The following is a 26,559-nucleotide window of genomic DNA, read 5'->3' on the forward strand; positions in this document are numbered from 1 at the left end:
ATCGAAACGAAAGAAAAATCATTCACTTGAATAAAAAAAAGATACACATTTAGTGGTGATTTAGAGTGTACATAAAACCAATTTGTATGTATTCAACAATGTTCGGTGTTAGTATAATAGTTTCTTATTTGTTTCTATTTACAATCGACACTTGATTTTAGTTGCTTGTTTTTCTATGAACAATTTTTTTTTGGAATGAAAAAATATAGTTTGAAAAATGCTTACAATTTTCATACATATTGTACTTGAAATGGTCCTTTCATTGACATTTTGTTTGAGAGAAAAAAAAAACGATTAAAATTCAAAAAAATTCTCGAAAATACAATGGAAACAAATAATCACTCTCACATATTCGATGGATAACATTGCAATATTTCTATAAAAATACAATTTGTTTTTTTTTTTTTCTCAAGTGACAATCTAAAACAGAGAGAATCGAATCACAAAATGACTTCTTTGAGTCAAAATACCGACGATTCGCGAAATAAAATAGAAAATATCGTTTTAAAATGCATTCGATCTGTTCGAATAAAATTTTCGGACACAATCATTTTGACCAATAGTAAAACTACTCACAGAATTTTCGAGTTCATTTAAAAAGAAAACAAGGCGAAGGGAAATTATTCCTCAATTTGTGTTGTTCCATCGTTATTGCAATCAATATGTGATTTACATAGTAATAAAATATACACTCGATTATTTGTGTGGAACATTTTCCAATATTATTTTGCATGTGTATATACTTCTGCACAAACGGAAAGATACGTCCATTTGGTGAAACGGATTTGGAGCACGGAATTGTTTGTTTCTCTGTTTCAACTAAAATTATTGTTAAAAAAGCATTCCTTATAAATCCGATTATCATAGTGTAGAATTTGTTTTTGTTTTTCTTCTCCTCTTATGCTCGAGCTGTAATCTTCAAAATTCCAAGTAAATGAAATTCGAAGGGAAAAAACATCCTTATGAAACTTCACTTTGCACAAGCATTTTAGAGCGAAGATGGTGTTGATGGTGGTAGTGGGTAGGTGGTGGGTGGTTTATTCGAAGAATCGTTGCGCCGTCTCTAGGCGTGTTATAACTTCTCGATAAAATTTAATTTGTTCTTGTATGAAATGTTTCATCGCTTTTTTCATATGTACATCGCGCTCTTCGCGAAAGTGATTCATTTCGGCTAATACGGCATAGGACATAATGTCAGTGCGTCGATTGACCTCTTGCAATTGAGCGTTGCCCATTTTTTGTTCGGCCGTCAAACGTTCGCATTCTTTTCGCTTGTTCATGGCGCCTTTGTGTACATTGAGCACATCGGGGAAATCGCCCAAAATGCCACGATAAATGTGTAAACAATCGGCAAATGGGATGAAATCATGCTTTGGTTGTTCGCCAATCAATTGGCCAATACCGATAAATACGCCGGCCGCTTGGCCCACCGAATTTGATAGATTAATCGTTGTAATGGCACGTCGCTCATCAATCTCCAATGCTCGAGCCAATTCGGAAAAACCTTCGCCAATGCGTTGAAAATCTTTTTTCCATTGAACCTGATAGCGTTTCGCCTGCTCATTCGATATGATGAGCAATTTATTTACTGCACCGTCCATTGTGTGCACAAATTGATTGCAATTATCAATTTGGCTATCAACTTGTGATTGAAGCAATTGCTTTTCAGGCGGGAATATGGCAGCACAATAGGCTGGCCCAACCAATTTATCATTTTCGGCTTGCCGTTTGCCCGGTTTCCATTTCTTGTCATCGGTGCACGTAAGGAAATGCATAAATACTTCACAGGTCGATAGAATCGGGTGTCGGCATACCCAATCAACAAATTCCTGTAATTGCACACGTCGATGCTCAACAAACTGCTCTTCATATCGGCCGGATATTTGTTTGTCTGGCAATGGTGGAATTGGGATCAGGCAAAATTTATCCACTAAACGTTCGTGCAACCAATCGAAATGTTTGTACCGCCGTGACACGGAAATATTGTTGAACGATGGCGTCAATTGATAGGCAATAAAACTTTTGATGCCCTTAAATTTGGTTTCCTTTTTAGGTGATGCCACCCGTACGGTGTACAGACTTTGGATCGGCTTGTAAAAGTACCCGTTGTCTTGGTGTATGATATAGACGCGTTCATGATCGGGTACACTGATGGTTGTGGTGCCAAGAATATAGGAGTCGCCCGATTTCGAGAACATACCCGACTTTTTCAATTTGCTCGATGCCGAATACGATTGTAGCGATGAATTATCATCGGCTGGCGGCGAAGGCAATTGCAAATTCTGATAATTTGATTGCTGATTTTGTTGGTAGTAATTTTGCGTTGTTCGATTATTTGCATTCGAAGCGGGCGGTCCAACTTCACTGTACGTATCATTATCGTCGTCCCAATCGTCTTCCCACTCATCTTGCATATCATCTTCAGCCGTTTGATCATATCGTGGTGCCTGTTGCTGGGCTGGTGGCTGTGTGCATTGATACGGTTGTGATGTTTGCTGTGGCTGTATCATCATCGGATTAATTGGGGGAGCCATTGCTGGTGGCTGTGTCTCTTTGTAAATCTCAACATAGGCCTCGGGAAATAGGCCGGTTTGACCATCTGTTTTGGTGCCTTCCCACCATCCTTCGCCCACATCAGTTCGCGTCAATATCAAAATTTCACCGGCCTTAATCGATATCTCCGCCGTGTTCGGTTCACCGCTAAAATCATACAATGCCTTCACTCGCGTCGTCATTTCGTCACCCCTACGTTCAACTCAATGACGTTTCGATCTATGGATAAATGGGAAAAATTAATAAATAAATAAATAAATAATACACTCATTAAAAATTATGATTACTCAAATGGAATGCGGGGAATAACACACAAAAAATGTGATGGACACGTCATATGTACTCTTTTTAATTCAGTGATATATATATACCATGAACGATTGAAGGAGAGAAAAAAACACACACAATTTCCCGTACTATTGATAATTTCTCTAATGCGCTTTTTTATTTATCAAATGAAACGAAGTGCACGACGTGCGCGACACAACTAGAAACAAATATAAATGTCAACATAATCATTACATTCCAAACACAAATACAGTCCATAATATTGACTTTCTTTGCTACATATCCATAATCAACGAGCAAAATAGGCGTTTTCAGTGTGTAGTGTTTCACATATATGTACTGTGTCGTCGAGCTACATACGTTGCTAACACATTGACATAGATTTTAGCCGATTGACAATGGAAATAAATAAAATGTTGCATTTGGCGTTGCCAGTTCAGTGACGGTCACATTGCCGATTAACGCCCCAACCGCCACTATGTCCGCGCGCGCAACATGTAATCTCTCTCAATTTTCTCAAATACCAACTCAAGACTAGCGAACACAAAACAAAAGCAACGATACAAAAAAAAAAACTATTTTGCCATGTTGATACATACAAATATGTATAAATGAGTCACGCATTTTGAATTCATCACAAAATCACAACGCGCATAAAGAGACCCAGTTGACACAATGCTACAGTATGTTTGCACATATGCACTATCACGTCATCGATCTAGAGAGAATGAGTTCACACAGACAGCGATTTAACAAAACGGAAATCATCATACGTTCTGCGATTGTTTTTTTTTTCTTGGATAAATTTCTTTTGGACTTGTAATTTGTATTGTCCAAATGATGAAACCAATTGGACAATGTATCGATACCGATCAACTGATCAACCGAAACAAAGTCCAAATTTATTATTCTCACTCAAATACAAAAATTTAGTAACATTTCCAAACCGAAATACTTACCCAAATTGGGTTATTTATCCAAAAAAAAGCGTTTTCAAATTGAATAACCGGAACTCACAAAGCTACGATACTATCTACGATCTTTGTTACTGTCTCTAAGCCAAACAAGAAAATACAAACATTCGTCGTCTGAAGGAAAAAAAAAATTAATATCGATCATTAGTAAACACAAAACAAAAACGGATTTTCAGTCGTAAATTGGATAAAAATCGAGCATTCTACCAAGAAACTACGTTTATTATTCGTTTCGTTTGCATAAGTTTTGCAATCTCACGTAATTTCCAAATAAACACACATTACAGACGAGAACAAAATGAAATGAATTGAAATTTAATCTACTTTCGATCAAATTTCATACTTTTTCAACAGATATCCGATGTACTCCTTCAAATATCTCAGTTCGTTTCAAAATTATTAATTAAATAAAAGGATTCGTCTTTAAAAGAAAGAAACAACAAAAACGATATGAAGAAAACAAAAAAAAGCTGTATGAACAATTGTTTCTCTATTTTTGTGGATTTGTCATCACACAAATTAAGGAAAATACAAAAAAAAAGACCTGTAGACCGCTACGCTAATGTCAATTTCATAGCTTCAGTGTATGGCAACCAGAATTACGAAAAGGCCGTTACGTTTTACGGCCGATTCACGACTAGTCTGGAATAGGCTTCTCGAAACGAATCGACCAAACTGTCACTGTTAATGGCGCTGCTGAGCATAGTTTATGATTTGCTCACACAATTTCTCTTCGATTGGAGCCATTCATTTTGTATCCGTCAATGTCCGCCCATCCAACAGCTTGACCATTTGAACATCAAATTTGGTTTTTGTAAAAAATATACATTTTTTTCACCGAAAATTCCAATTCTGTGATTCAATTTTGAAACAAATCAATGTGGATTTTTCACATGAATGATCATTATTCGAGTGATTTACGTGGATATTGCAAAGGAATTTGCCGTCAACGGCGACGTAACGTGACGCACCCTAACAACGCACAATTGTCGTTGTATCGCACGCTCAGTGCAAAACTGAAGCCATCCAATCGACATACACACACAGAGAGAGGGAGAGAGAGAGAGAGTCAAAAGTGAAAAAAGTGGGCAGAGTTGCTTGCACCGTGAGATTACAGCGAATTTTGTTATTCTGAACAAAATAACCATTACTTTTTTGTTCAAACATCTTTTAATTTACACGTTTGAAAACGATTCTCTACTAAAGCAAACGTTTATTGGCATCGGACGACGATTTGATACTGAAAATCATGAAGGGTGATATTGAAGTGGTAAGTGAGCGAAAAAAGGCGAATTCTAATTAATTTGAGATGAAAATAACAACCGAATAGAACGAAGCATACGCTGAATGGGATAAATACAGAGTGGAAAAAAGAATGGATATATGATATGAATATGAATATGAATCGAGCGTATATACATACATATTGTGCGAACGGAGTTCGGCTGAAGAAATCCAAAATGGCGACTTACCTAATAAAATAATAACAAAAGTTGAGAGAGACTCATACACATCGAGTGTTGTGCCGAAGCGCTCGACATTTATCCGAAAATCGTTTTATGCAAATTCACTCCATCCAAGACAATCTGAAAAGTGTATGTGCGTGGATTTTTCTCACTCGTTGAATAATTCTCAAACAAATGTGAAATCTAGTGATACAAAGGCCACACTGTATTGACTGTAGACAAATAATTTTCTCTTACTCGAAGTTACTTTGAGCTTATCTTGATTAGCGGCTTTCAAGCGTGTAAACGTTCTTGTTTTGTTCTGTTCGGTTCGGTTCGGTTCATTTTGTTTGAGCATACTAATCGCAGAATCTTTTTTTAATTTAGGAAATGAAAAAGGAACGATTGCTGTCAAGCAATGACGACGATTATCCGTCGAAGAAGCACCCATCACCGTCCGATGAAAATGATGGCGATCAATCACCACCGCCACAGAAGTCACGGAAAACCTCGCAAGGTATGTGTTGTACGGTTGTAAACCGAACATTTTGTTTGTTGCATCGACTTTACACAGCAAGTAAATTTCAGATTAGACCCAATTCATTTTTGTTAACTAATTGTTTCATTCTCTTCCTCTCTCTCTCTCTCTCTCTCTCTTTCTTTCATTCTCAAAATAAGATGGATCGATTGTACTTTTTTTTTCCCCTTTTGCATTTGATTCATGCAGCATTAAACTCGATTCATATCAATTGAATTTTGTATCAAAATATCCTGTTTTTTATCACATTCATTTCGTGTGAAAGATATTTTGAGAACGATGAAAGTTCGAGAGAATCAAACAGAATTCCAATTTTACTTATGTATCTTGGCAATACGATATGCGTTCAATAATTCAGCCTCAGCTGACGTCATTTGGCCAATGTCAAATGTGAGTCTCTGAATTTTTGCGGTGCGTTCACATTGTGTGTGTGTATACGTGTTGATACTTAAGACCATACTGACCTTTCCATTCGAAATGATTTCCCATTTATTTATTTTATTTTTTCTTTGATCCATTCGAAAAGTTTACAAACTTCATAAAATTGTTTTTAAAAAGTTCTCTAATCTTAACAACGCAATCCCATACAAACAAACAAACACACACACCCCTAACACATTCTGTCCATCTGTTTTATCTCAATTTTTGTCCAACTAAATCCATTTACACAATCATTTTTGAACTGAAGCGTATTGCCATGTTTTCTTCACGGTTAAATGAAGCTATTGAACAAAGAGAAAAAAAGGGGAAGAATAAATAAAAAAAAATGAAATAAAAATTTGAAAGGTACTTAATTTGTAAAGATTGGGGCTGCATACAATATATATTTACAAAATATTTTAAGTAGATTAATTTTTTTTTGTTTTCTTTTAAAATGGATTTTAAAAAAAATACAAATAATTTCTTTTTATTTCTTGCTAAGCGATTTGATTATTCGACGAATATAACTCAATGTGGATTTGTTTGTGTTTGTGTTCTTTTTTTTGCTTGTCGTTTCAGATGATTTAAGCGCAATTTCATAGAACAAAATAGTAACCAAAAAAAAAAAACATATACATTTTTAGAATGAAAAACCATAGAAAAAGAAGAAAAGCGTTTTTTTCTTTCTCAAAATAATCCAACCAAACAAAACTGTTGTTCAAACTCCAATGAAAAACCCGAACCATATTTTCGCAAAAAAAAAAGAACAAACTGTACAAAAAACAAGAAAATCGAAATTGAAACTGTGGGCGCCCATCGTTCAATCGAAATATGTGCCGTTAATCGATGGAGATTCGGTTGTCTTGCCAATATGCCCGATGTGTACGGCGGTGTTTTGTTTTTTCTTATTTTTTTTTCTTTTTCTTTTCTTTCTTTCTTTCTTTCTTTCTTTTTTTTACGTAGGCCAACGAATAAAAAAAATACAAATCTCATGCACGCAATTAAACCCACATACAGACACACACACACATTGCATTACTCGGCAAATAACAAGAAAAAAAATAAATGAAAATGATTCCGAGAGTGTAGAGAACATTACAATACAAAAACCCAATGATACACTAGTCTCATGAACACGGTATGATAAATGAAAATCCATTGATGATGTGCTTCCCGCGATTGTTTGTTGTTTTTTTTTTTAAATGTATTTTACTTGTAAAAAAGAAATCTTGTTTTTTTCTGTTCAAAATGTTACACAAATTGAATCTTTTGATACGAAAAAAAAAACGAAAGAAAATTTTTTTACAAATGGCACAGCGATTCTGGTCGATTCGAATCAGTTGCACCATCTGCATCCACCATTCTCGCTGATGAGAAGAAGATGAAGAAGAACATGATGATGATGATGATGAAGAAACAGGCAAACCCCACAAGTTTTGCATCATGTTGGGCATTTTTATATAACATATTTGATCCATAATCAAAAGCATTGTTATTCTCTTTTTTTTTATATATGGTATTTTTCGGCAGACATCCATTACCCTGTTTAGCCCCATGCTCAAATCAATTTAAAAACAAAAACCAAACGAAATCTCCAAACAACACAATCTCACACACACACACACATACACACAAATATTCTTCGAACGAAATGGCATGCTACCGACGCTATCACACATCGCTTTTGTCTCATCGTCGACGGTAAAGTTTTCGTCGTTGTTGAGCCTTCGAGCCAAATTGTCCATCACACGCCGCGCGGTCTGCACTCACACACATACAGGTTCCATAACGTTCCCCCCAGTCAACTACCCAATCGCGCGCTCACTAAGCAGCTAAATGAAAAAAAAAAAAACAAATCGAACTTTTTTTTGGGATAAAAACCATTTTTTTTAAATTAATCTATATTGATTTTTTTTAGCTTTTAATGTGTTTTTCTTTTTTCATTTCATTTGTTTACCATCTAGATGAAACAAACAAAAACGAAAGCAAAATTTATTGTCTGTTTTGTATGTCGAATCCAAGCCGAATTTTTGGAACAAACAAACAAAAACAAAACAAAAAACAAATCGTTAAATTTAAATTTTACTTTCTTCATATATGGCTCTTTTTCTCTCTTTCTCTTCTCTCTCTCTCTCTCTCTCTCTTTCCGGACCAAGTTCTTTGTGTTTTTTTTCTCTTCTTCTTTTTTTTTCTCTTACTTTCAGCCGAGAGACAAGTTGCTCTGACATGAACATTCACACACACATACACCACTCATTCTGGCACCACTTTGTTTCAGCGCGTGTTTTGCTCCCCCTGACACACATTTTTCGTTTCCGTTTACAACGCCTCGCCAGCCCAATCATGCCATTTGCCTAACCAAGACATAACACAAGACTCGCGTACTCCATATATCGCGAATTCGAGTCTTTCCGAACCGTAAACATACAATAATTGGTGTCACATCAATTGCAATTTGTGTGACGTGTTGTAGCCTGAACAAACCGACTTCCTCCCTTCCAAAAAAAAAAAAAATTAAAAATGAAAATCGCTGAGAGAATTGTGCATTTCGTAACACACTAATTCATTCACGATAAAACCAAAAATGATACAGAAAACAAAACGTATGCGATTCTGCGAAGAAAAACCGATTCGATAAACAAACAAGTCGAAAAATGCCAATACCAAAATGTGATGATGAACAAGAACAAGTTTGTAAAAAAAAAAATGATTCGAATTCGGAGAGTACCACGCGACAACCACAGTCCAAGCACATGCGCGATCGTTCAACGATGGGAAAATTAGACAATTTGTTTTCCGAAGCGAAATATTAACAAACAAACAAAAAATTCTGTGCATTTGGAGAAGAAGAAAGAAAGATTGATGCTGAACATTTTATTTTAAAAATATTTCCAAATATACTCTTAAGCCAAACGATGCATTCAACAATTCGACAAAGTAAATTGAATGGACTGATGATTCATTCAGAAATTCAAACTAAACACACTGAAATTAACTAACCGGTTTTTTTTTTCTTTCGAAATTCCAATTGAACAAAAAGAAAAACGAAAGCGATTTATGTTTAAAACTTCAATTGTCTTTGGCGAATGATTGGAATGTTGTTTGAATATGATGGGCAGCTGGTAACGCTGTCTTTGATCGTCAAATGGACCAAATGAACATTTTTAATTGACATTTCGATTTTCATATTCGTAGATTGGCAACCGAAAATGCCATTTATAAGCGCACCATTGAATGATTTACGACAGTTAGGCGATGTGGAATTTGGGCCCGGCTCACGTTCAGCCCTGCTCGGTATTCTGGGTGGTGCGCTGCCAAAGCTAACATCCGATCAACATGATTTAGTTGCCAAAGCCAAGAAATACGCCATGGAACAAAGTATTCGCATGGTGTTAATGAAACAAACACTGGCACACCATCAACAGGTATAGATCTCAATACTTTCGCGCTTCTCTTAAACTCTGTGTGTTATTTCAGTTGATTAATCGATTTTCCATTTACAGTTGGCTAGTCAGCGGACACAAGTTCAACGTCAGCAAGCATTGGCTCTTATGTGCAGGTAATTAAATTAACACTACCGATAATTATAATTACATGGTATGATATGCAGAGACGCTGAATTGAATTGCATTTACTGAGTTTGGTGTCTCATTTTCAATTTGTTTACCTTTTGAGTGAATAACGGAAATATCAATTTGACCATTGCCCGTTAATCTTGGAAAACATTCAATGACGATAGAAATGGTTTGACAGAGAACAAACTGAACCACAAAAATGTCGAGTCCTGAACCTGTTTAGCACTTGGTTCAGATGAATTCCATTTTAGTATGATTACTTCAAAGTAGCTGATAAGATCTGAGATTATTTTCCAAAATTAAAAATCAGTATGTCGAAAAAATGTGTCTATGTAAAAATGTTTGTATTAAAATACGCAAAATGAAATCCATTTTTCCAGGGTTTATGTGGGTAGTATCTCATTTGAACTGAAAGAAGACACAATCCGAGCTGCTTTCCTACCGTTTGGCCCGATCAAATCGATCAACATGTCATGGGATCCAATCACACAGAAGCATAAAGGATTCGCATTTGTCGAGTATGAAATTCCGGAAGGAGCACAACTCGCACTCGAGCAAATGAACGGAGCGATGATGGGTGGTCGAAATATTAAGGTAAACTTTCTATTTTCAATAAACAGCAATCGTTCGATTCAAGCGCAACAGAACACAATGGAAATGTTTATTTGCACATTTTGTCCATTTTCAGGTTGGTCGACCGAGTAACATGCCACAAGCTCAACAAGTGATTGATGAAATTCAGGAGGAGGCGAAAAACTACAATCGCATTTACATTGCATCAATTCATCCGGATTTGACTGAAGAGGATATTAAGAGTGTATTCGAGGCGTTTGGCCCAATATTGTACAGTCGATTGGCACAAGGGAATTCATTGCATTCGCACAAAGGCTACGGATTCATCGAATATTCGACGAAACAGGCGATGGACGAGGCTATAACCAGCATGAATTTATTCGATTTGGGTGGTCAACTGTTGCGTGTTGGTCGTGCAATAACACCGCCAAACGCTCTCATGGGGCCAACATTGAATTCTTCGATGCCAACGGCTGCTGCTGTGGCCGCAGCAGCTGCAACTGCTAAAATTCAAGCAATGGATGCGGTGGCAAGTAATACTGTGTTGGGTTTATCGGCAGCCGCACCCACGCTCGGCATTCAAACCAGTTTACCGCTGGCGAATGCGGCCGTTGCAAACAGTGCCGTTGTCGCTGGTAATTTCCTAATCAACAAGAAAGTACCACTTTTGCCAACGCCTGGAATTGTTTTGCCCACCACAGCAACACCATTGCAACCGCCACAAATTGTAAATCCAGTAGCCTTAGGTAGCCAAGGTACAATCACCGTTCCCCTAGCCAGTGCTGTACAAAGTAGTCAAGGGACAATTACCGTAAGTTTTTATCGTTTCTTTTTTTCTTTTCAACAACAATCTTTTTGAAATAATCTGCTGGATTTTCGTAAACATTTTCAAATATGATTAAATCGAATTTTGTTTTTTCTATTTATCACACAGGTACCTTTAGCCAGCGCATTACAAGGATTGACACACACGACACAAGCTGCTTTAGCCGCCACTATACCGCAACAGACCGTTTTGATTCAGGCGCAGGCACAACAAACACAAGCCGCATTGGGCAACACACTGGCCGCAACACTGGCTGGACCGTCGGCAAATGGCGGTTATGGAAATTCACAACAATTGGTGAGTTCATATTTTCGAATATCAACAGAGAAATCTTTAATTTTATCTAATTTCTTTCATACCTTTAATTAATTTCGTTTTATTTCTGTTCAAATTTTCTTCACGCAGGAGCAACAGCAACAATTACAAAAGAAACTGTTGGAAGAAGGAGAGCCACAAACGCTACAGCAACAAGAATCGATGTCAATAAAAGGTCAAAATGCTCGTCACCTGGTGATGCAACGTTTGATGCGGCCACGCGACAGTAAAGTGGTCATTTTACGCAATATGGTTGGGCCAGAAGATATTGACGAAATGCTGCAAGAGGAAATTCAAGATGAATGCAGTAAATTTGGTATTGTCGAACGGGTTATCATTTACAATGAGAAACAATCGGAATTCGAAGATGATGACAGTGCCGAGGTGATTGTTAAAATTTTCGTGGAATTTTCACTTGCATCCGAGACGGAAAAGGCGCGTGACGCTCTCAATGGACGATATTTCGGTGGTCGATTAGTCAAAGCCGAGCTGTATGACCAAGCGTTATTCGATCATGGTGATTTATCCGGTTAAACAAACAAAAAAAATTACAAATTTAAAACTTTAAAACACCACCAATTGAGAGTTTTTTTTTCTCGAACTTGTATGTAATTGTATACATACATTGTGAAAGGAATTAATTTAACAACAACAACACAATGCGTAACAAAATCATACAAATCAAATGTTTACACCAGTTACTCGACATTTGTAAATGATACCAAAATTTCTCTTTTTTTCTGTTGACGATAATGATTTTGAGTAAAACAAAAATGAAAGCAAATTGATGAAAGGAAACGGAATGAGTAAAAGAATGAATTAAATCGATTCAAATAAATTGTTAAATTATTAACATTGTTCATAAGAAAAAAAAAACAAACAAACAAACAAAAGATGTGCAAAGTGACGTTTCCGCCAGAAAACACGAAAAAAAAACTTTAGAATGGTTTCTATCCAATGCTGTCAGATAAGAAGCGTTCAGTCTCAAAACAATGTCAATTGTGTCATCGATGCCAATTGAATGCAATCATTTTACGATTTAGGATTCGGAGTATATGTATCAATTCAACCATTTCTCTATCTTTACCTTTCACTCTATCTCCCTCTTTTATTTTCTTTCTTCTTCTCAACGAACGTTTTTCGCTTTGTCCTGTTCGATTTGCACACATTGTTTTTGATGTATAACTTCAACGATTTGGTTTGATCGATGCCACGTCTTTTTTTTTTAATTATACATTTTTAATAATAACCAATTTGTTGGCAATCATTGTGTGTTGAAATAATCTTCCAAATTTGGGTGAGAGAGGACAAGAACAATTAATGCAATCTGTAAAAATGTAACAATGCCACAATGTAATTTAGAAGAATTTTCGACGAGAAAACAAAGCAACAAACATACACAACTCAATCAAAGTACATTGTAAAGAAAGAGATTAAATCAAATTCATGTGCAACCAAATGACAAATAACAACTTCTACTACTACACACACAAATATACGAAAGTAAAATATGATTTCCAAATTTCCTTCTTCAATTGAGTATTTGATGGGGGTAAAAAAGAGAAATAATTATGAAATAAAATGTAAATAAAAAAAGAAATACTTGGCGTTTTTTTTATTTCCATTCTATCATTACTTTCTTATAAATAATTTTTGAAATTTTTACAATTAACAAGGTATTAAGAGTCTTTTTTCGGCACTGCTTTTCCAACGACCGTTTCGTATTCGTCGTATTTGGGGAAATCGCTCAATCCGGTGGTGATTTTTGGTGGTTTCTCTGTTCCATCCGAGAATTTAGCATCGAGATCAGCAGCGTTGATCTTCTTCATTTGCATTATGGCTAAATTGTGCTTGAGCTCATCCTCTTTTGGTACTTCAGCTCTGCAAGGGAATCAATTGTTAAATTAAAAACGGGCTATTGTTTCAATTATTTGCTATTAAAATTAACCAACTCGATATTCATCGGATGGTTTTATTTAAAAATGGTACCTATTCAAAGGTTAGTAAAAACAAATACCTTCGGCCTCGTAGCCATGATTCCCACTCAGCAGTAATTTCTTTATCGAAACTGTCATCTCTTCGATCGCCCGGTACAAACCATCGTTCTGGACGCCGTTTTCCAATCTGTGGTTGAGCTGGAATTTCATAATATTTATTTCCAAAATAATCTTCACCCATGTACGTGCCGACTCGCTGTGCTGGTCGCAGGGATTTTTTGAAATTTTGGAAAATGATCGAAATGAAGGTTTGCTGTCCTCTCGACATTTTAGTTGATTTTTATGTGAATCTAGAGCTATATTGATTTTTTATTAAAACTTTTGAGGTTATGAATTGGGATTTAACGGAGAAATGCTTAAAAAATGAATTTGTTTCCATTTGTTTTATTCACTTACCTAGTTATTTATTGGATAAAAATCAAGTGATTGCATAGAACGTAGTTTGTTATAATGCGATTTTTTTTCTTCTCTCGTTACCTAATATTTGACAAATGCCTACTCTTCGCACACTTGGACGTGTGTTTATGTATTTGGATACGTCAGTCGCTGACAGCTTTGAATGCGTTACTAAACGTTTCAACACAGCGAATTTGAATAGATTTTCCAGTATTGTCGTTACTTTAGCATCGGTATATGAATATCAAGAGAGGATTTTTGGCTCCGTTATTTCTCAGTAAAATGTACAATTATTCATGAATGATAGCGAGAATTTGATCTATTATTAACGTAAATGTAGATTAATAAAATGTAGTACATCCATGAGATTTAGAATACTTTCAAACGATTTTTTCTGTTTCAATTCATTTTATTCAAGCTTTCTTCAAGATAGTATCTTGGAATATTCACATTCTAAGCCTACAATTTGGCCATTTATTTTACGTTTATTCATCCTTTAAATTGAAATAAAATCTTGGACGTACGAATTTGTTGAATTTTTTACGGAGTTCGATTAGAGTTGTAGCGAATAGCGTAAAAATAGCAATAAAAGAATATCTATTCACATATTTTTCAGTCGAAAATTTTTTTGTCATTGGATAAAGAAAATGTAAAAAGAGTTCGGGTTTAGAATTGATAAAATCATAAACATCTGTATTAAACAGATAACTATAAGTTTGTTCGCATGAAGTTACAATGAAAAAGTGAAAAGAAACGTTTTTTATCCTAAAAATGTATTCAATTGAAAATGCACTTCTAAAATCATCAATTTAAAATTGACAATTTGAAAAAAGTTTTGGTTTTTTTTTGTCACAATTTGAAAACTCAGTTGAATCATAATATTACAATCGTATATTGTAATGTTAACAATCAAATTGCGTACTTGGAGATAAAATACAGATTGAGCTATGAAGCATTTGTTCACCCGAAAATGAATGGGTCATTTATGTACAAATAATTTGTTATTCATTCATAAAATATGTTTCGTTGTGATTTGTCGGTTTGAATAAAAAAGAAATTCATTAAAATTTCAGATTGGACGAATATGTGGTTTCAAATGAATGGGATACACGGCCGTATTCAGCCATACGCTTGGGTGAGCTCAGCTCACCCAAAAATTATTTGAGCTCACCTAAAAATGCTCGACTCCCAAAATTATTTTAGCTATAGTTTTCGCTGTAATTAAGAATCCTCTGAAAAATTTTGCTCGCTCCGCTCGCAACTAATTTTTTTTCATTTCAACATTACACAAATTATATTTTTATTACACTTAACCAACATAACTGAAGCCAAATATGATGATTAAAGTGTTGTATTGCCTTAACCCGTACGTAAAATGAAAATCAGTACAGGTTAAGGCAAGTTACGTACGGGTTAAGGCAATACAAAACCAACAACATGAGTTACGAGTACGGCGATACAAATGACAACAGAGAATGATGATTAAAGTAAAAACATTTTGACCACATCAATGCAAAAGTAATTGGTCAACTATATTGAAAAATGTCCGAATTTCTCTAATTATAGTACGATTTTCTAACTGAATACTGAAAATCTATATTTCTGTAGATACGTAATTTCTAGCGAATCGTTTGAGTTATTTTCCTATTGATAATAACTAATTTACAATGGCTGTGGTGTGTATTGGTTTTTCAAGAAATTTCTGCATCAAATTGACAACATCAACACAGTGTAAACCGTTGTCTTAAATTGATATGTTAGTTCTGACGTGGCATATTATAAAGTTCAAGCAATACAATACCAATAACAATTTCAAATTATTACAGACACTAAATTGAATCTGATGGGATTAAGAATCCTGACGATTCGCTAGAAATTACAAATCACGTGTTTCACCGTGATATAGTGTGAATCTGTGAATGAAGCGTTTTTGGAATAAAAGGAATAAAATTCCAAAGGGCTGGGATCTCTATAAAATCACATTTTATACATTATTTGATTATTTGTGGCTTTTACTCTAGACAGAATCGATTTTTAAAATTAATGACATTTTCATAATCATCAAATTTTGCTGCGCTCACCCAAAAATTCTCTCCGCTCATCCAAGAAATTTGTGCTGGCTACGGCCGTGATGGGATAAGATATGAAATTTATATCGAAAATGTGAGCAGAATATTGACGACTTGGATTGGATTGGTGTGTTGGAGTGGTACAGTTGAGTGTTGTGATCGTACAAAAAGAAGTTGAACAACTGAAATGTGATCGTGTTGAGCAAGACGGTATGAGAAAACGACAACGACGACGATAGTCTCTCTGATGCCCCACTCTTCAAGACCACCGGATCGGATCGATGTGAGACAAAACACAATACGGCTGCTCAATAGTAGATATGCAATGATCGCCTCTGGCCACAATCAAAGCAAATTAAGTGTGTCTCAATGGGTTAGAGACGAAATAGACTGAAAAATGCCGTAATACACGCCTTTTCATTACAAATCTCCTCCCATTTTGCGCATTTTTATTATTTCGCCGATGAAGTCATATGTTGAAAAGTCACTTCACAAAGTATTCAACAGATAAACACCGTGCAAATGAAATGTTTATCTTTGGTGCAGTTTTGGGCAATGAAATTTTTGATAGATGCCATACGGAAAATGGAAACAAAATGAGATTGCAGTTCTTTTTTCGTTAAACTTTAGGATTTTTCATTAAACTTTTCGTTAAACTTTAGGATTTGATAGAGAAATAATAGGTTGTTGCAAAAAAAAATTCAGTGATTTCGATTCAAAATCCGCAAAACAAGTCATTACTCTGAAATGCTTTGAATTTGTGGAATAATCTTAGGCCCCGTTGATTGACTGCTGACAATTGGTAATTATTTTGACGCAATTTTCTGCGTCGCAATATCGAAAAGATGGTTTCACTGAGGTAGATTTAGCACCAGGTAGCACACATGGCCAAAATGGGGCGTACTCAAGCCAAACAACAAAATTTATGTTCATTTCGATTTGTTGGCTTTTATTTCCCCTCATTAGTCCATTTTTGGTAAATCAAACGACGGCAACCAACAAGATCATCGAGTTGCAGAGAAAGAGTAAGCCGGATAATGTTGCATTACGGAGTGCTGGCTGTGTTTCTGTTTCATACTACGAAGCACATACACTAAACATTTTCTCTCCTTTTGTTTCGCTGAAAATGTTAAAAGTGGGTGCTATTCTCTTTTGATCGTGCACTTCAAGGCGCAAGAGAGAGAGAGAGAGAGAGAGCAGCAATATCCATCGAAATGAAGAGATGAACGAAAAGAAAAAAAAAACTCACAAGTGCATACAAGAGCTAAGCGTGTTGCGTTCGTATGAGAGACGTTGTAGTGTCCGTGTATAATGCGCATACTCCTTTGCAAGCAGAAGCAGAGTGGCTTCATGATATCGCGGCTTGGCCTGTAAGCCAAGAGAGAAAGAGAGATAGAGATAGGCAAGAAAAGTACGAGCGGCGCGCGCGCATCATGAGTGTGAGTGCGCGAACGAAAAACGATCGAATTGACGAGAATGAGCGATCGCCGTGTGTCGCACGTTACACATCCATTTGTCTCGCTTTAATTTTTGCCATATGAAGCTCAGTTCCGTGGTATTTTCAAATTTGATTCTATTTTAAACGCAGCGCTCAGCTGTGAATGATGTGTTTATCTGAAAACGGTGCACGAAGGCTATAACGATAAAGTGCAGTACATATAAGATCGTTGAACGAGCGACGTTTACCAAATAAATAACATATTTTTGTACAATTTGGGAATCAGTTCAGTTGTGTTCTGTATTATTTGTTGTGTGTGCATTTTTTTTCTCCTGCTTCATACATATACGTCTTGATTCCATCTGCGTTGTTTTCATCATCCGATTTGCTTGTTCCGGTAAATCGTGTATTACATTTGTGTTTTATTTGTTTGCAACATTTTGTCCACATTTGGATTTCGCGCCGTTTTATTTTTGGTTACAGATTGCACTTGTTTTATTTATCGCAACAAATACAGCGGGTGCGCGCGCGAACGTACGGACAAATTGGTCAAAGTTTACCAAAATTGAAATAGAAAATAAAATTGCCCGAATTTTTGATTTTTTTTTTCTTCTCTTTTTTTTCCTTTTTCCAAAATGAGAACTTGTAGTTTTTTTCCGTTTAATGTTTTTTTTTCTGTTCTAAATTGCAGTTTTTAATTTTTTTTTTTCGGTTTCTGACGAGTGTGAAAAATTCAATTAAATAATTTTATGGAAAAAATTGCTCGACTTGATTTTAATCGAGAGAAAAAAAAACTGTTTGAACATTTCAGATTTGGTGATTTGGCGACGGGTGTTTGGACCAATTTTGCAACATCTGTTTATTTGAACAGCACCATCGATTCAGCGAAAGTGTTAAACGCAAAAATTCGACTACAATTTGGAATTGAATTAGTTTGTGCATACCAAACGGAAGAATAAATTTAAAAAAATTCTATCAAAACTGCGCATTCGCGTTAGAACCAATCGAACGAGCCACCGAAGATTAAGCGAATTTTCAACGAATTTCATTTAAGCGCTACGTTTCCATTCAGCTGTTTTTTTTTAAATTCGTGTTGCGTTTCAAACGTACTCTCTCGTATTGAGACAACGGGCCATTTCCAGCTCCATACAATCAAACTTCATTTTTTTTTCGTTTGGAGAGCCGAATAATACAAGAGAATCATCGCATCGTGGAACGTAACGTATTTACTGTGGTTTTTGTTGTTGCTGTCACAATCGAGACGAGAGAGCGCACAACGTGTATCACACACAGAGAAAGAAAGAGAGTGAGAACAGTGAGAGAATCCGGCCGATGTGTATAACCAAATGAATGGTAACAACGTCGAATTGACTTTTGTCAAATTGTATTCAGCAGCAGCAGCAGCAGCGACGGCAGCGATAACAGCAGAGAGCATATAAACAGACGCATACATTGACACACATATACACACTGTTCAAACGTGTGACGGAGATTCGGCGAAACGAGCGAAGGTAGTTGTGTATTGTGTTTTAAATGTATTGTGTGACTTTTTCTTTCCTCTCTCGCTCTTGTTTCACTGAAAACACTGTCTGGTTGTTTATTGCCTTTAGTTTTTTTTAAGTGCAAATTCGATTGAGTCGTCGCGTATCCTAAAACTTCGGCAAAACAAAAAACCAACAGCACCTAAATTTCCTATCAAAAATTCCTTAATTTTTCGTTAAATTCGTACGGTTAAAGATTGATTTTAAGTGTCATTTTTGTTTGGACTCTATTTTCTTTCTCTTGATATAGTTTTGTGACCATCGTACCATAACAATTCCGTTTCGTCAGCCAAAACACGACGGTCGACAGACACAGGAGACACAGTGAATTCGCGCTGTTGGCAGATCGTACAAATGCAATTATACTGAATTTCGAAACGAAATAGTTTAAAGTGATTGTGTGGGTTGTTTGAATTTAATTTTTCGAGTGAATCGACAGGTATCACAAGACAATTAAATACATGCCACTTAACGTTTCGGCTACAAACAACGTAATACAACCGGCGAATACATCATTTAACTAATGTGACCATCGGTGTTTGGCATACCGACCCGAAGTAAACGATTGACACTTATAGAATCCACACAAAAATATCCGTGCATCCGCACATTGGAATTGAGATTTTAGGACGAGAACAAAAACAACTCAACTCCAAATTAAAAATAGTTGCCCCATGCATTTCGTACGCTTAATGTATATTACTGTGTCGAGAGCATTTTACAACACACATTTGTTCCGTGTTCTGATTCATTTTTGAACCGCTCCGAGTGAATGTGTAATTTTTCAATTTGTGCGTAAACAAAATATATAATCTAATAATTTATCCGAATCCGAAAAAGACTTAGCGACTCAATACATGGAAACAAAAAGTGTTCACAGTGCTTCTGACTGTTGCAAAAGTTGAATGAAACGCGTTACACTAAATCGAAAGAAAATTCCATCGAATACTCGTCATTCATGGGCAATCGTATACAAAGTGTAATCGTAACTAAGAGTTATCGAGAAAACTGATAAAGAAAAGAAACATCGATTTAAAATAGCGTACACTTATCGGGAACGAAAGAAAAAAAAGTTAGCATTCGCGATTCAAAGTAGTTAAATTAATTGGTTTTAAAAATTGGAAAATTAGCAAATCAGTTGAAAAGAAGAAACAAAAAAAGTAGTAAAAATGGATCCGTCAGGTCGAGATTCGCGTTATAATTTAAATTATAGCATGAGCATTGGTTTGTCAATGGGTGAAAATCCGGATATTTATGGGCAAACAAATCCAGCACTGGTGCGGCCACCAAGTGGCCTGAGCCAGTCGATGGGTCGCGGTGGTAGCGGCGGTATGATGGGCACAAATCAACAATGCGGCTCAATGTCGAACAGTCGTGGCATCAAACGCACCAGTTCGGATTGTTATGATGATCGTGGCGGTATCGGTTCACAGAGTCTCAGTCAGCTGGAAGGATGTACCGGTGGTGTGCCAGACGTTGTGGACGATAGCTACACAACATTGCAGAAAAAATCACCTCCAGCCAATGGCAAAAAGACAAAGGGACGCGTGAAAATCAAAATGGAATACATTGACAACAAACTCAGACGGTATACAACGTTCTCAAAGCGAAAAACCGGAATCATGAAAAAGGTAAGGATTCAAATATCTGTGTCGGCTTTTCTTTTCCATTTCTTTCTCAACAAATCGAAATTACATTTGAATGGTTAAGATACAAATGAGTAAATGTCAGTGCAAATTCTAACTTCTGACATTCTTCGGAACGAGAAGATGAAGACTACTCTCAAATATAAACAGAAGTAGAGAGAGAGAGAGAGAGAAATCGGTCTAACCAAAATTAACACATGCAAACAATTCGACATTCTTTGACAAGAAACGTCAAAATGATGATGATTCAGTTAAGCATTACACTTGCGATGAAGAGCCCTTGCGATTTCTTACTCTCTCATGAGCGCGCGCGGTCTCTCTCTCTCTCTCTCTCTCCCTCTCAGTTCAGATATCATGGCTCTCTCGCTGTGTGTTGTGTATGCACATGATAGTGAATCGTGTACGTCTCAAGCAGCTGCACATCACTGATTGCCGTTCTGTTGTTCACTCTCTTTGTGTTCCAGATAGGAAAAGAGAATAAGAGAGAGAGAGAGAGAGAGAGAGAGAGAGCAGCAATGCGAAGAGAGCAAAACACTGAGCAAATGCTCGCTCATCGATTCACGCAAATAACGCAGCGGTAACAAAACATCGACTATATTTGATTTTTTTCATGCCGCTGTACGCTGTGGCGCTGAACTAAATTGCAATGTGCTACTTATCGCGCGCGCCTTCGGCCCGATGAGAAAGAAGTCATCGCAACTATAAATATACGATGATGATGATGGGATTTTGTTGCTTCTTTTTTCTTTTTTATTTGAAGGAAAAAAAAGGCAATAATGATATATTCTCTCGCTGTGTATCTCTATCCCTCTCACTCTCTCTCTCTCTCTCTCTCTTACGCTGCGTTTCATTTCGGATACGTGTATATGGCCGTAGATTGACCGAGCTCTCCACCCACATTCAACAACAGCCAACAAAACAAAATACCATACCAAATGGCTTTTCGCCTTTTAAACACGCACCGAAGTCATATCAATTTGCGTTATACAACTCATTAAAAAAAAATACGACGACAACAACCATCTCTCTATGAAATCATCTAGTGAAAGAGATAGCAGCGATAATAAGAAATCCGATTCCGGTATTCCGACTGCATTTACATGAACTAACAAAAATAATAAAAGACTCCAGAAATTCGACCAACAGATCTGAGATTGAATTTTAACCATATTTTGACCATTCAAGCGTTTCAATTCAATCATTTTTTGGTACGTATTCTAATAATGAACATTGAACTTGTACCTACAAATGTAATTCTCTTCCATTTATTTATTGTGTCGTATCGCCATCACAATTCAAAACATTTGAAATAATAACTCACATTTGAAGAAATGTCCAGTAGAACTGAATTCCTACTTGTGACTCTCAAACAGCAATAAAATCGATTTGATGTCTAAATCATTCAAAAATCGATGTGAAATTGAGCTAAGTGTTTGGAAATATAGATAGAAACGCGTTTACATCTCGGACGGGTCAATTTGCGTGGGAGCTCATTTGCGTTTTATTGTGCGTTTCATCTTTGCTCTCAACACGAATGACCAAATTCAAAATTTTCCGCATTATTTTCGAATGGCACCCGTATTCCCATCTCAACAACGCGAGAACGATTTTAATTTGCCAGCCAATGTAAGGGAAATTAGAAAAAAAAAAAGAGTAAACAAATTTGAGAGACGAGGAAAACGCACTCAAGAATGTTTTCTGATGCAATTTGCAACAATGTAATCGAAACATGTTCATTTCAATGTAGTCATGCTTCTTGTTTGAACGCACAAAAAAGAAAATCGAAAAGCGAAAAGAAACAACAAGAAAATACTTGGCAGTGACAAATGCGTATTCCGAGAAATTCGGCTTGAGTCAAAAATTTGATGCCAAAAATATATCGATCGAGGAGCCGAAAGAGTGATCCAGCGGCGTATTTCATCCGACAAAAAAATAGAATTTCTTCATAAAAACATCATTTATTGAATGCTACAAATGAAAAGTCGTTTTTCTCTCGCTCTCGTTCAGAGAGCAGAGAGCTCGTTCCGAAGAGCCCGAGCGTATTTTATGTGCATAAATTCTTGAAAGTGTTCGGTGAGTATGCCTCTCGCCGCCACCGCATATTTTGCAAGAGAAATAGAGAACACAATCTCTACCTATAAAAGCTTGAATAGATCTTAGAGTTGTGTGTGTTGTTTCTGTTGCTGTTTGCTTTGTTGTTTTTCATTCTTCTGTTTGTTTTTTTTTCTTCTTCGCTTCGTTTTTGGGTGATGAAAAAAGCGGCCAAATCGAATAATAGGCCCAAAACAACAGTCCAACTGAATGACTAAACTGTTGTCGAATTCCCATTGACGATGAAATTTATTTTTATAATTTTCTCAAAGTAGAAGTAGACTAGCTCGATCATCTCTCACATTGGCTTTAGGTTATTGTATCAGCTGAACACAAAAAGGCAACGAAAGAGAAAAAAAAAACACACACACACACCACAAACAACAACAAAAGTGTATTAAAGCGAGATGACCATACGTATGCACTTTCATTCACACCCGGCTCCGCACGAACGGTGATTTGTTGCGTCGTTTATCCTCATGTTGGGCGGTGTGGTGTGTCAATTTTTCTGTGTTTAGCATAAATTCTTTCGTTTTTCGTTAAAGCCAAAAGACGAAAATCTATTTTCGTCCATTTTCAACGAATTTTCTCACATTCTCGGTATGTTACTAAATCGCCGCGCATTTTTCACCATCATCAGCAACGATTCACTCACTCTCTCTCCCTCTCTCGATTTTGCTCTCATTGTGCATCATCTTTGCTCTCAGTCGTTCTCTTCCTCTTTCTCTCTCTCTATCCCTCGTCGATATCCGTGCCACCGATGCCTGCACTATATATTTTCGGTGTGTTTATGTGTACTTTATTCCTTTTTCTCTATCTCTATCACGTATGCAATTTGTCCGCCACGAGCAAAATCATCATCACCACCACCAGATTTGCGATACATTCAATACTATACTACAATATTTCAAATCAATTTCTATGGTTATGGATAGTTGTTTATTTGAATTTGGTGCGCTCTTGTTCGCTTCAACACACACTCAATATCGGTCATTCCATCGGTGTATGTGCTTTTTATTTGTTCGTGTTGCTGATTTTTCGCCGCAATTTTACATCTCACGTAATTTTCCATTTATAACATTTTGTATACTTTGTGTGCGTGCCATTTTCTATCTGCGCCTTCCTTGTGCGAACGTATTTCCCTAGATTTCATCTCCTTTTTATCTCCATATCGATCTCTCGTTTCAATTTCACTTTAACCATTAAAAAAAATCTTACAAATCTTATTTTAAATTTTCGAATGTGAAACGGGCGCTAAGTCAAAACGAATAGAATTGTATAACGATTCCTTTGCCATGATGAATTCAGAGAGCATGTTCATCAGTGCTTTTGAAGTGATATGGCACTTGGTCAATTCACGAAGATTAAAAGATTTTTAGCCCACTATTTTGCTACAAACATTATGAATTTTGACATCACAATTGATTGCATCTCATAATCTGGCATTCGTCGGATTTTCTTATGGCAAATGTAATTTTCATTGTTCTTCTTCTTCTTCTTCTTCTAATTCGGTGATTTCTGCAACCATTCAATAATTTTCGAATTCATTTAGAAGAATTCACCTAACTTTTTCTATTGAAAAACCATTAAAAAGGCCATTTTTTCATTGAAGAATATCTCGCCTTTTTTACTATTAAACAAACTATGATTTTTTCATTAGAATATTTTGGAAAAAGAACTACGATTTTAATTATAATACTTAACACATGACCATTGATGAATCGAACGGTGTTTTTTCTTCTTCTTCTTTTTTCATTTGAGCGTACATTTTTGTTGTAAGCACATGTTCCTAGTTGGCTGTTTTGAATACAAACAATTTCTTTTATTTCATGAATACAACAGCGTGAAAATGAGTGGCTCATAATGTATGTACGGCTCGTTGGATGGCTTTAACTTTCCGGAAGTAAATGGCTCAATCTTTCGAACAAAACGAATTTATTTCCGGCTGATCGTGAACGAAAGCTAATAATAATGAAACAATGAATGTGTCATGGGTGCAATAGCACAATACGCGCATAGAACAACCATAAACAATGGACGCATGCAGATTTATTTATTTATTTTTATTGCTCATTGAATTGATCGATTGCATATTATTCATACGCAAAACGCATTAATGCGACAAAATGTTGGTGTTTTGTTTTTCATTAAAAAAAAAAGCAAAAACAAGAAGAAAGATGGATAATGCGCTTTTGCAGTTGAATGATGTAATCGCACCGACGGTTGAATATATCTTCTTTATTTGGTTTGGCGGATGTATGATTATGTTATGGCACAGGTGCAATGAGCATTAATGAGTTGAGTGTCAGTTTGGTTGAAATGATTTGTGAACGTGTTTGATGGTGAAGGTGGCTCACCATAATAACATTCTGAAATGCAACGGGAAGATTGATGTTAACTCTCTCCACTTCTCCATCAAGAAAAAAAAACAACTCACACATCATATTTTATTTGGCACAGGAAATCGGTCTTGCGCGTGAAAACAAAAATATCAGTACACAAAATACCAACACTTTCGCTTTGGATTCTAGCTCAAAAAACAAAAACGGAAAGCCATGTGCAACGATTCAATGAAATAAGTGAAAATCGATTTATTGCATTTAATGAAGTTATTGAAATACATCCATAAATTAATATGTTGAAAAGTTGAAAACATCCATACCGTAAACAAATCGCGCGCATAGAAGACAAACACGACGAAGATGACGAAGGAGAAAGAAAAAAACCGCGAGTCTGTACATCGTTAGCCAAACATGGTAAACAATACAGAAAATTGTACGCGAAACATTGAAAATAAGCGATTATGCATGCATCATTTTTTATGAGATTCTATTTTGCCCCGGTTCAAGCCATGCCATGAGTAACACTTGTGCTCTGGCTCGATCCATTCACAGTTTCCATACACACAAACACACACACACACACACACACACACACACAGCCGCCGATTACTTTGTTCCGCGAAATAAGCAAAAAAACATATGTTCGAATGGTGCACACCGGGTTTTGGTGTACGTTCTTAACAGAGAGTGTTGTAGAAGAGAAAAAAAAACAGAACAACAACAGCGATGAGTGTGAACGGGGCAACAGCAGAAACAAAAATCATAATCATAAAAATCATAGAAGCGCCGCTTCTGCCAGCCAATCAAACACATTCGTGCACAATGCACGAACCATCTCGATACGACAATCTATGAAATTAATTTGAGTTCCAGTGGTCTTTTGTAGTAAATTTAATGAGTCATAAATTTACGGTATGTTTTGTGTGTGCACGATGTACCGATGTACCTTTGCTCTGTGTATGCATTATGTTCTCACTGTTGACGCATATAATTGAAAATTTGCAGCGCCAAAGACAACACATAACAAGTGAATGAACAACAGACAAAAAAGCAGCAACATCACAATTTAGAAGAGGAACTAAAAAGCAACATAATAAATTTATAGTGAAGAGAAAGACGATGAGGCAAGAGGAGGAAAAAAAACAATCGATACTTTCAAGTGTTGTGGCTTTTTGTCGTTTTTCTTTTTCGGGATATTCAAGTGCGGATCGATACCTTCAGGCACGAGGAAAGACAACAAGAAGAAAAAAAAACATATACGTGCTCACTTTGCTGCCATTAAATGTGTGTGTTTATTTCTCTCTCTCTCTCTCTCCGTGTAGCTCTTTTTCTCTATCTCTCTCACACTCGTATTACCGTTTACTCCAGTCATGTGCGCGAACGCGATCGTGCATTCAGATAAAGCATTTAGACGCACGTTGACTCAGAGCAGCTCATTACTTGTGTCATGTTATTGTTTATGTGGACAAACAATCATTTTGGTAGATACAAAATATCGTTTGGACGTGAATCGTTCATCATTTGTTAAAATG

The 26,559-nt window shown here is 36.2% G+C and overlaps 4 protein-coding genes across 18 annotated transcripts in view; 2 read left to right on the forward strand and 2 right to left on the reverse strand.

Moving 5' to 3' along the window:
* Window positions 1-59: 59 nt before the first annotated feature.
* Window positions 60-5,546, reverse strand: LOC129576723 (sorting nexin lst-4). Of its 6 annotated transcripts, none has more exons than XM_055462236.1 (3): window positions 5,288-5,546; window positions 3,801-3,929; window positions 60-2,772 (listed from the first exon to the last, which is right to left on the reverse strand). In XM_055462236.1, the coding sequence occupies exon 3, from the start codon at window positions 2,733-2,735 to the stop codon at window positions 1,038-1,040; it is 1,698 nt and encodes a 565-aa protein (XP_055318211.1). In that variant the 5' UTR covers window positions 2,736-2,772; window positions 3,801-3,929; window positions 5,288-5,546; the 3' UTR covers window positions 60-1,037. The 6 variants fall into 6 exon arrangements, with proteins under 6 accessions (XP_055318211.1, XP_055318209.1, XP_055318208.1 ...); XM_055462234.1 differs by lacking the exon at window positions 5,288-5,546 and adding an exon at window positions 4,360-4,514; XM_055462233.1 differs by lacking the exon at window positions 5,288-5,546 and adding an exon at window positions 4,159-4,454.
* On the forward strand, window positions 4,507-13,107 carry LOC129576721 (poly(U)-binding-splicing factor half pint). Of its 8 annotated transcripts, XM_055462230.1 has the most exons (10): window positions 5,075-5,085; window positions 5,648-5,777; window positions 6,798-6,829; window positions 7,182-7,356; window positions 9,414-9,643; window positions 9,722-9,777; window positions 10,174-10,387; window positions 10,482-11,177; window positions 11,301-11,489; window positions 11,598-13,107. In XM_055462230.1, exons 5-10 carry the CDS (start codon window positions 9,428-9,430, stop codon window positions 12,039-12,041), a joined length of 1,815 nt encoding a protein of 604 aa, XP_055318205.1. In that variant the 5' UTR covers window positions 5,075-5,085; window positions 5,648-5,777; window positions 6,798-6,829; window positions 7,182-7,356; window positions 9,414-9,427; the 3' UTR covers window positions 12,042-13,107. The 8 variants fall into 8 exon arrangements, with proteins under 8 accessions (XP_055318202.1, XP_055318205.1, XP_055318201.1 ...); XM_055462226.1 differs by lacking the exon at window positions 7,182-7,356 and having other exon boundaries at window positions 6,798-7,100; XM_055462232.1 differs by lacking the exon at window positions 7,182-7,356.
* On the reverse strand, window positions 13,061-14,316 carry LOC129576724 (uncharacterized). Of its 2 annotated transcripts, none has more exons than XM_055462241.1 (3): window positions 13,901-14,316; window positions 13,525-13,822; window positions 13,061-13,388 (listed from the first exon to the last, which is right to left on the reverse strand). In XM_055462241.1, exons 2-3 carry the CDS (start codon window positions 13,770-13,772, stop codon window positions 13,187-13,189), a joined length of 450 nt encoding a protein of 149 aa, XP_055318216.1. In that variant the 5' UTR covers window positions 13,773-13,822; window positions 13,901-14,316; the 3' UTR covers window positions 13,061-13,186. The 2 variants fall into 2 exon arrangements, with proteins under 2 accessions (XP_055318216.1, XP_055318215.1); XM_055462240.1 differs by having other exon boundaries at window positions 13,525-13,800; window positions 13,901-14,302.
* Window positions 14,317-17,447: 3,131 nt separating this feature from the next.
* The window catches only part of LOC129576940 (serum response factor homolog), a 56,372-nt gene continuing 47,260 nt past the window's right edge, over window positions 17,448-26,559 (forward strand). The window contains exons 1-3 of one of the 2 annotated variants that reach the window (XM_055463119.1): window positions 17,448-17,804; window positions 18,219-18,918; window positions 19,199-20,579. In XM_055463119.1, the coding sequence (XP_055319094.1) occupies window positions 20,118-20,579 (462 nt within the window). In that variant the 5' untranslated portion in view covers window positions 17,448-17,804; window positions 18,219-18,918; window positions 19,199-20,117. Of the gene's footprint in view, window positions 17,814-18,218; window positions 18,919-19,198; window positions 20,580-26,559 lie in introns of both variants that reach the window. The other variant, XM_055463117.1, reaches the window with a different exon arrangement.

This window comes from Sitodiplosis mosellana, unplaced genomic scaffold (genome assembly GCF_009176505.1).
Source record: "Sitodiplosis mosellana isolate CC-2019 unplaced genomic scaffold, AAFC_SMos_1.0 Smas_scaffold_6191, whole genome shotgun sequence".
Taxonomy (NCBI): domain Eukaryota; kingdom Metazoa; phylum Arthropoda; class Insecta; order Diptera; family Cecidomyiidae; genus Sitodiplosis; species Sitodiplosis mosellana.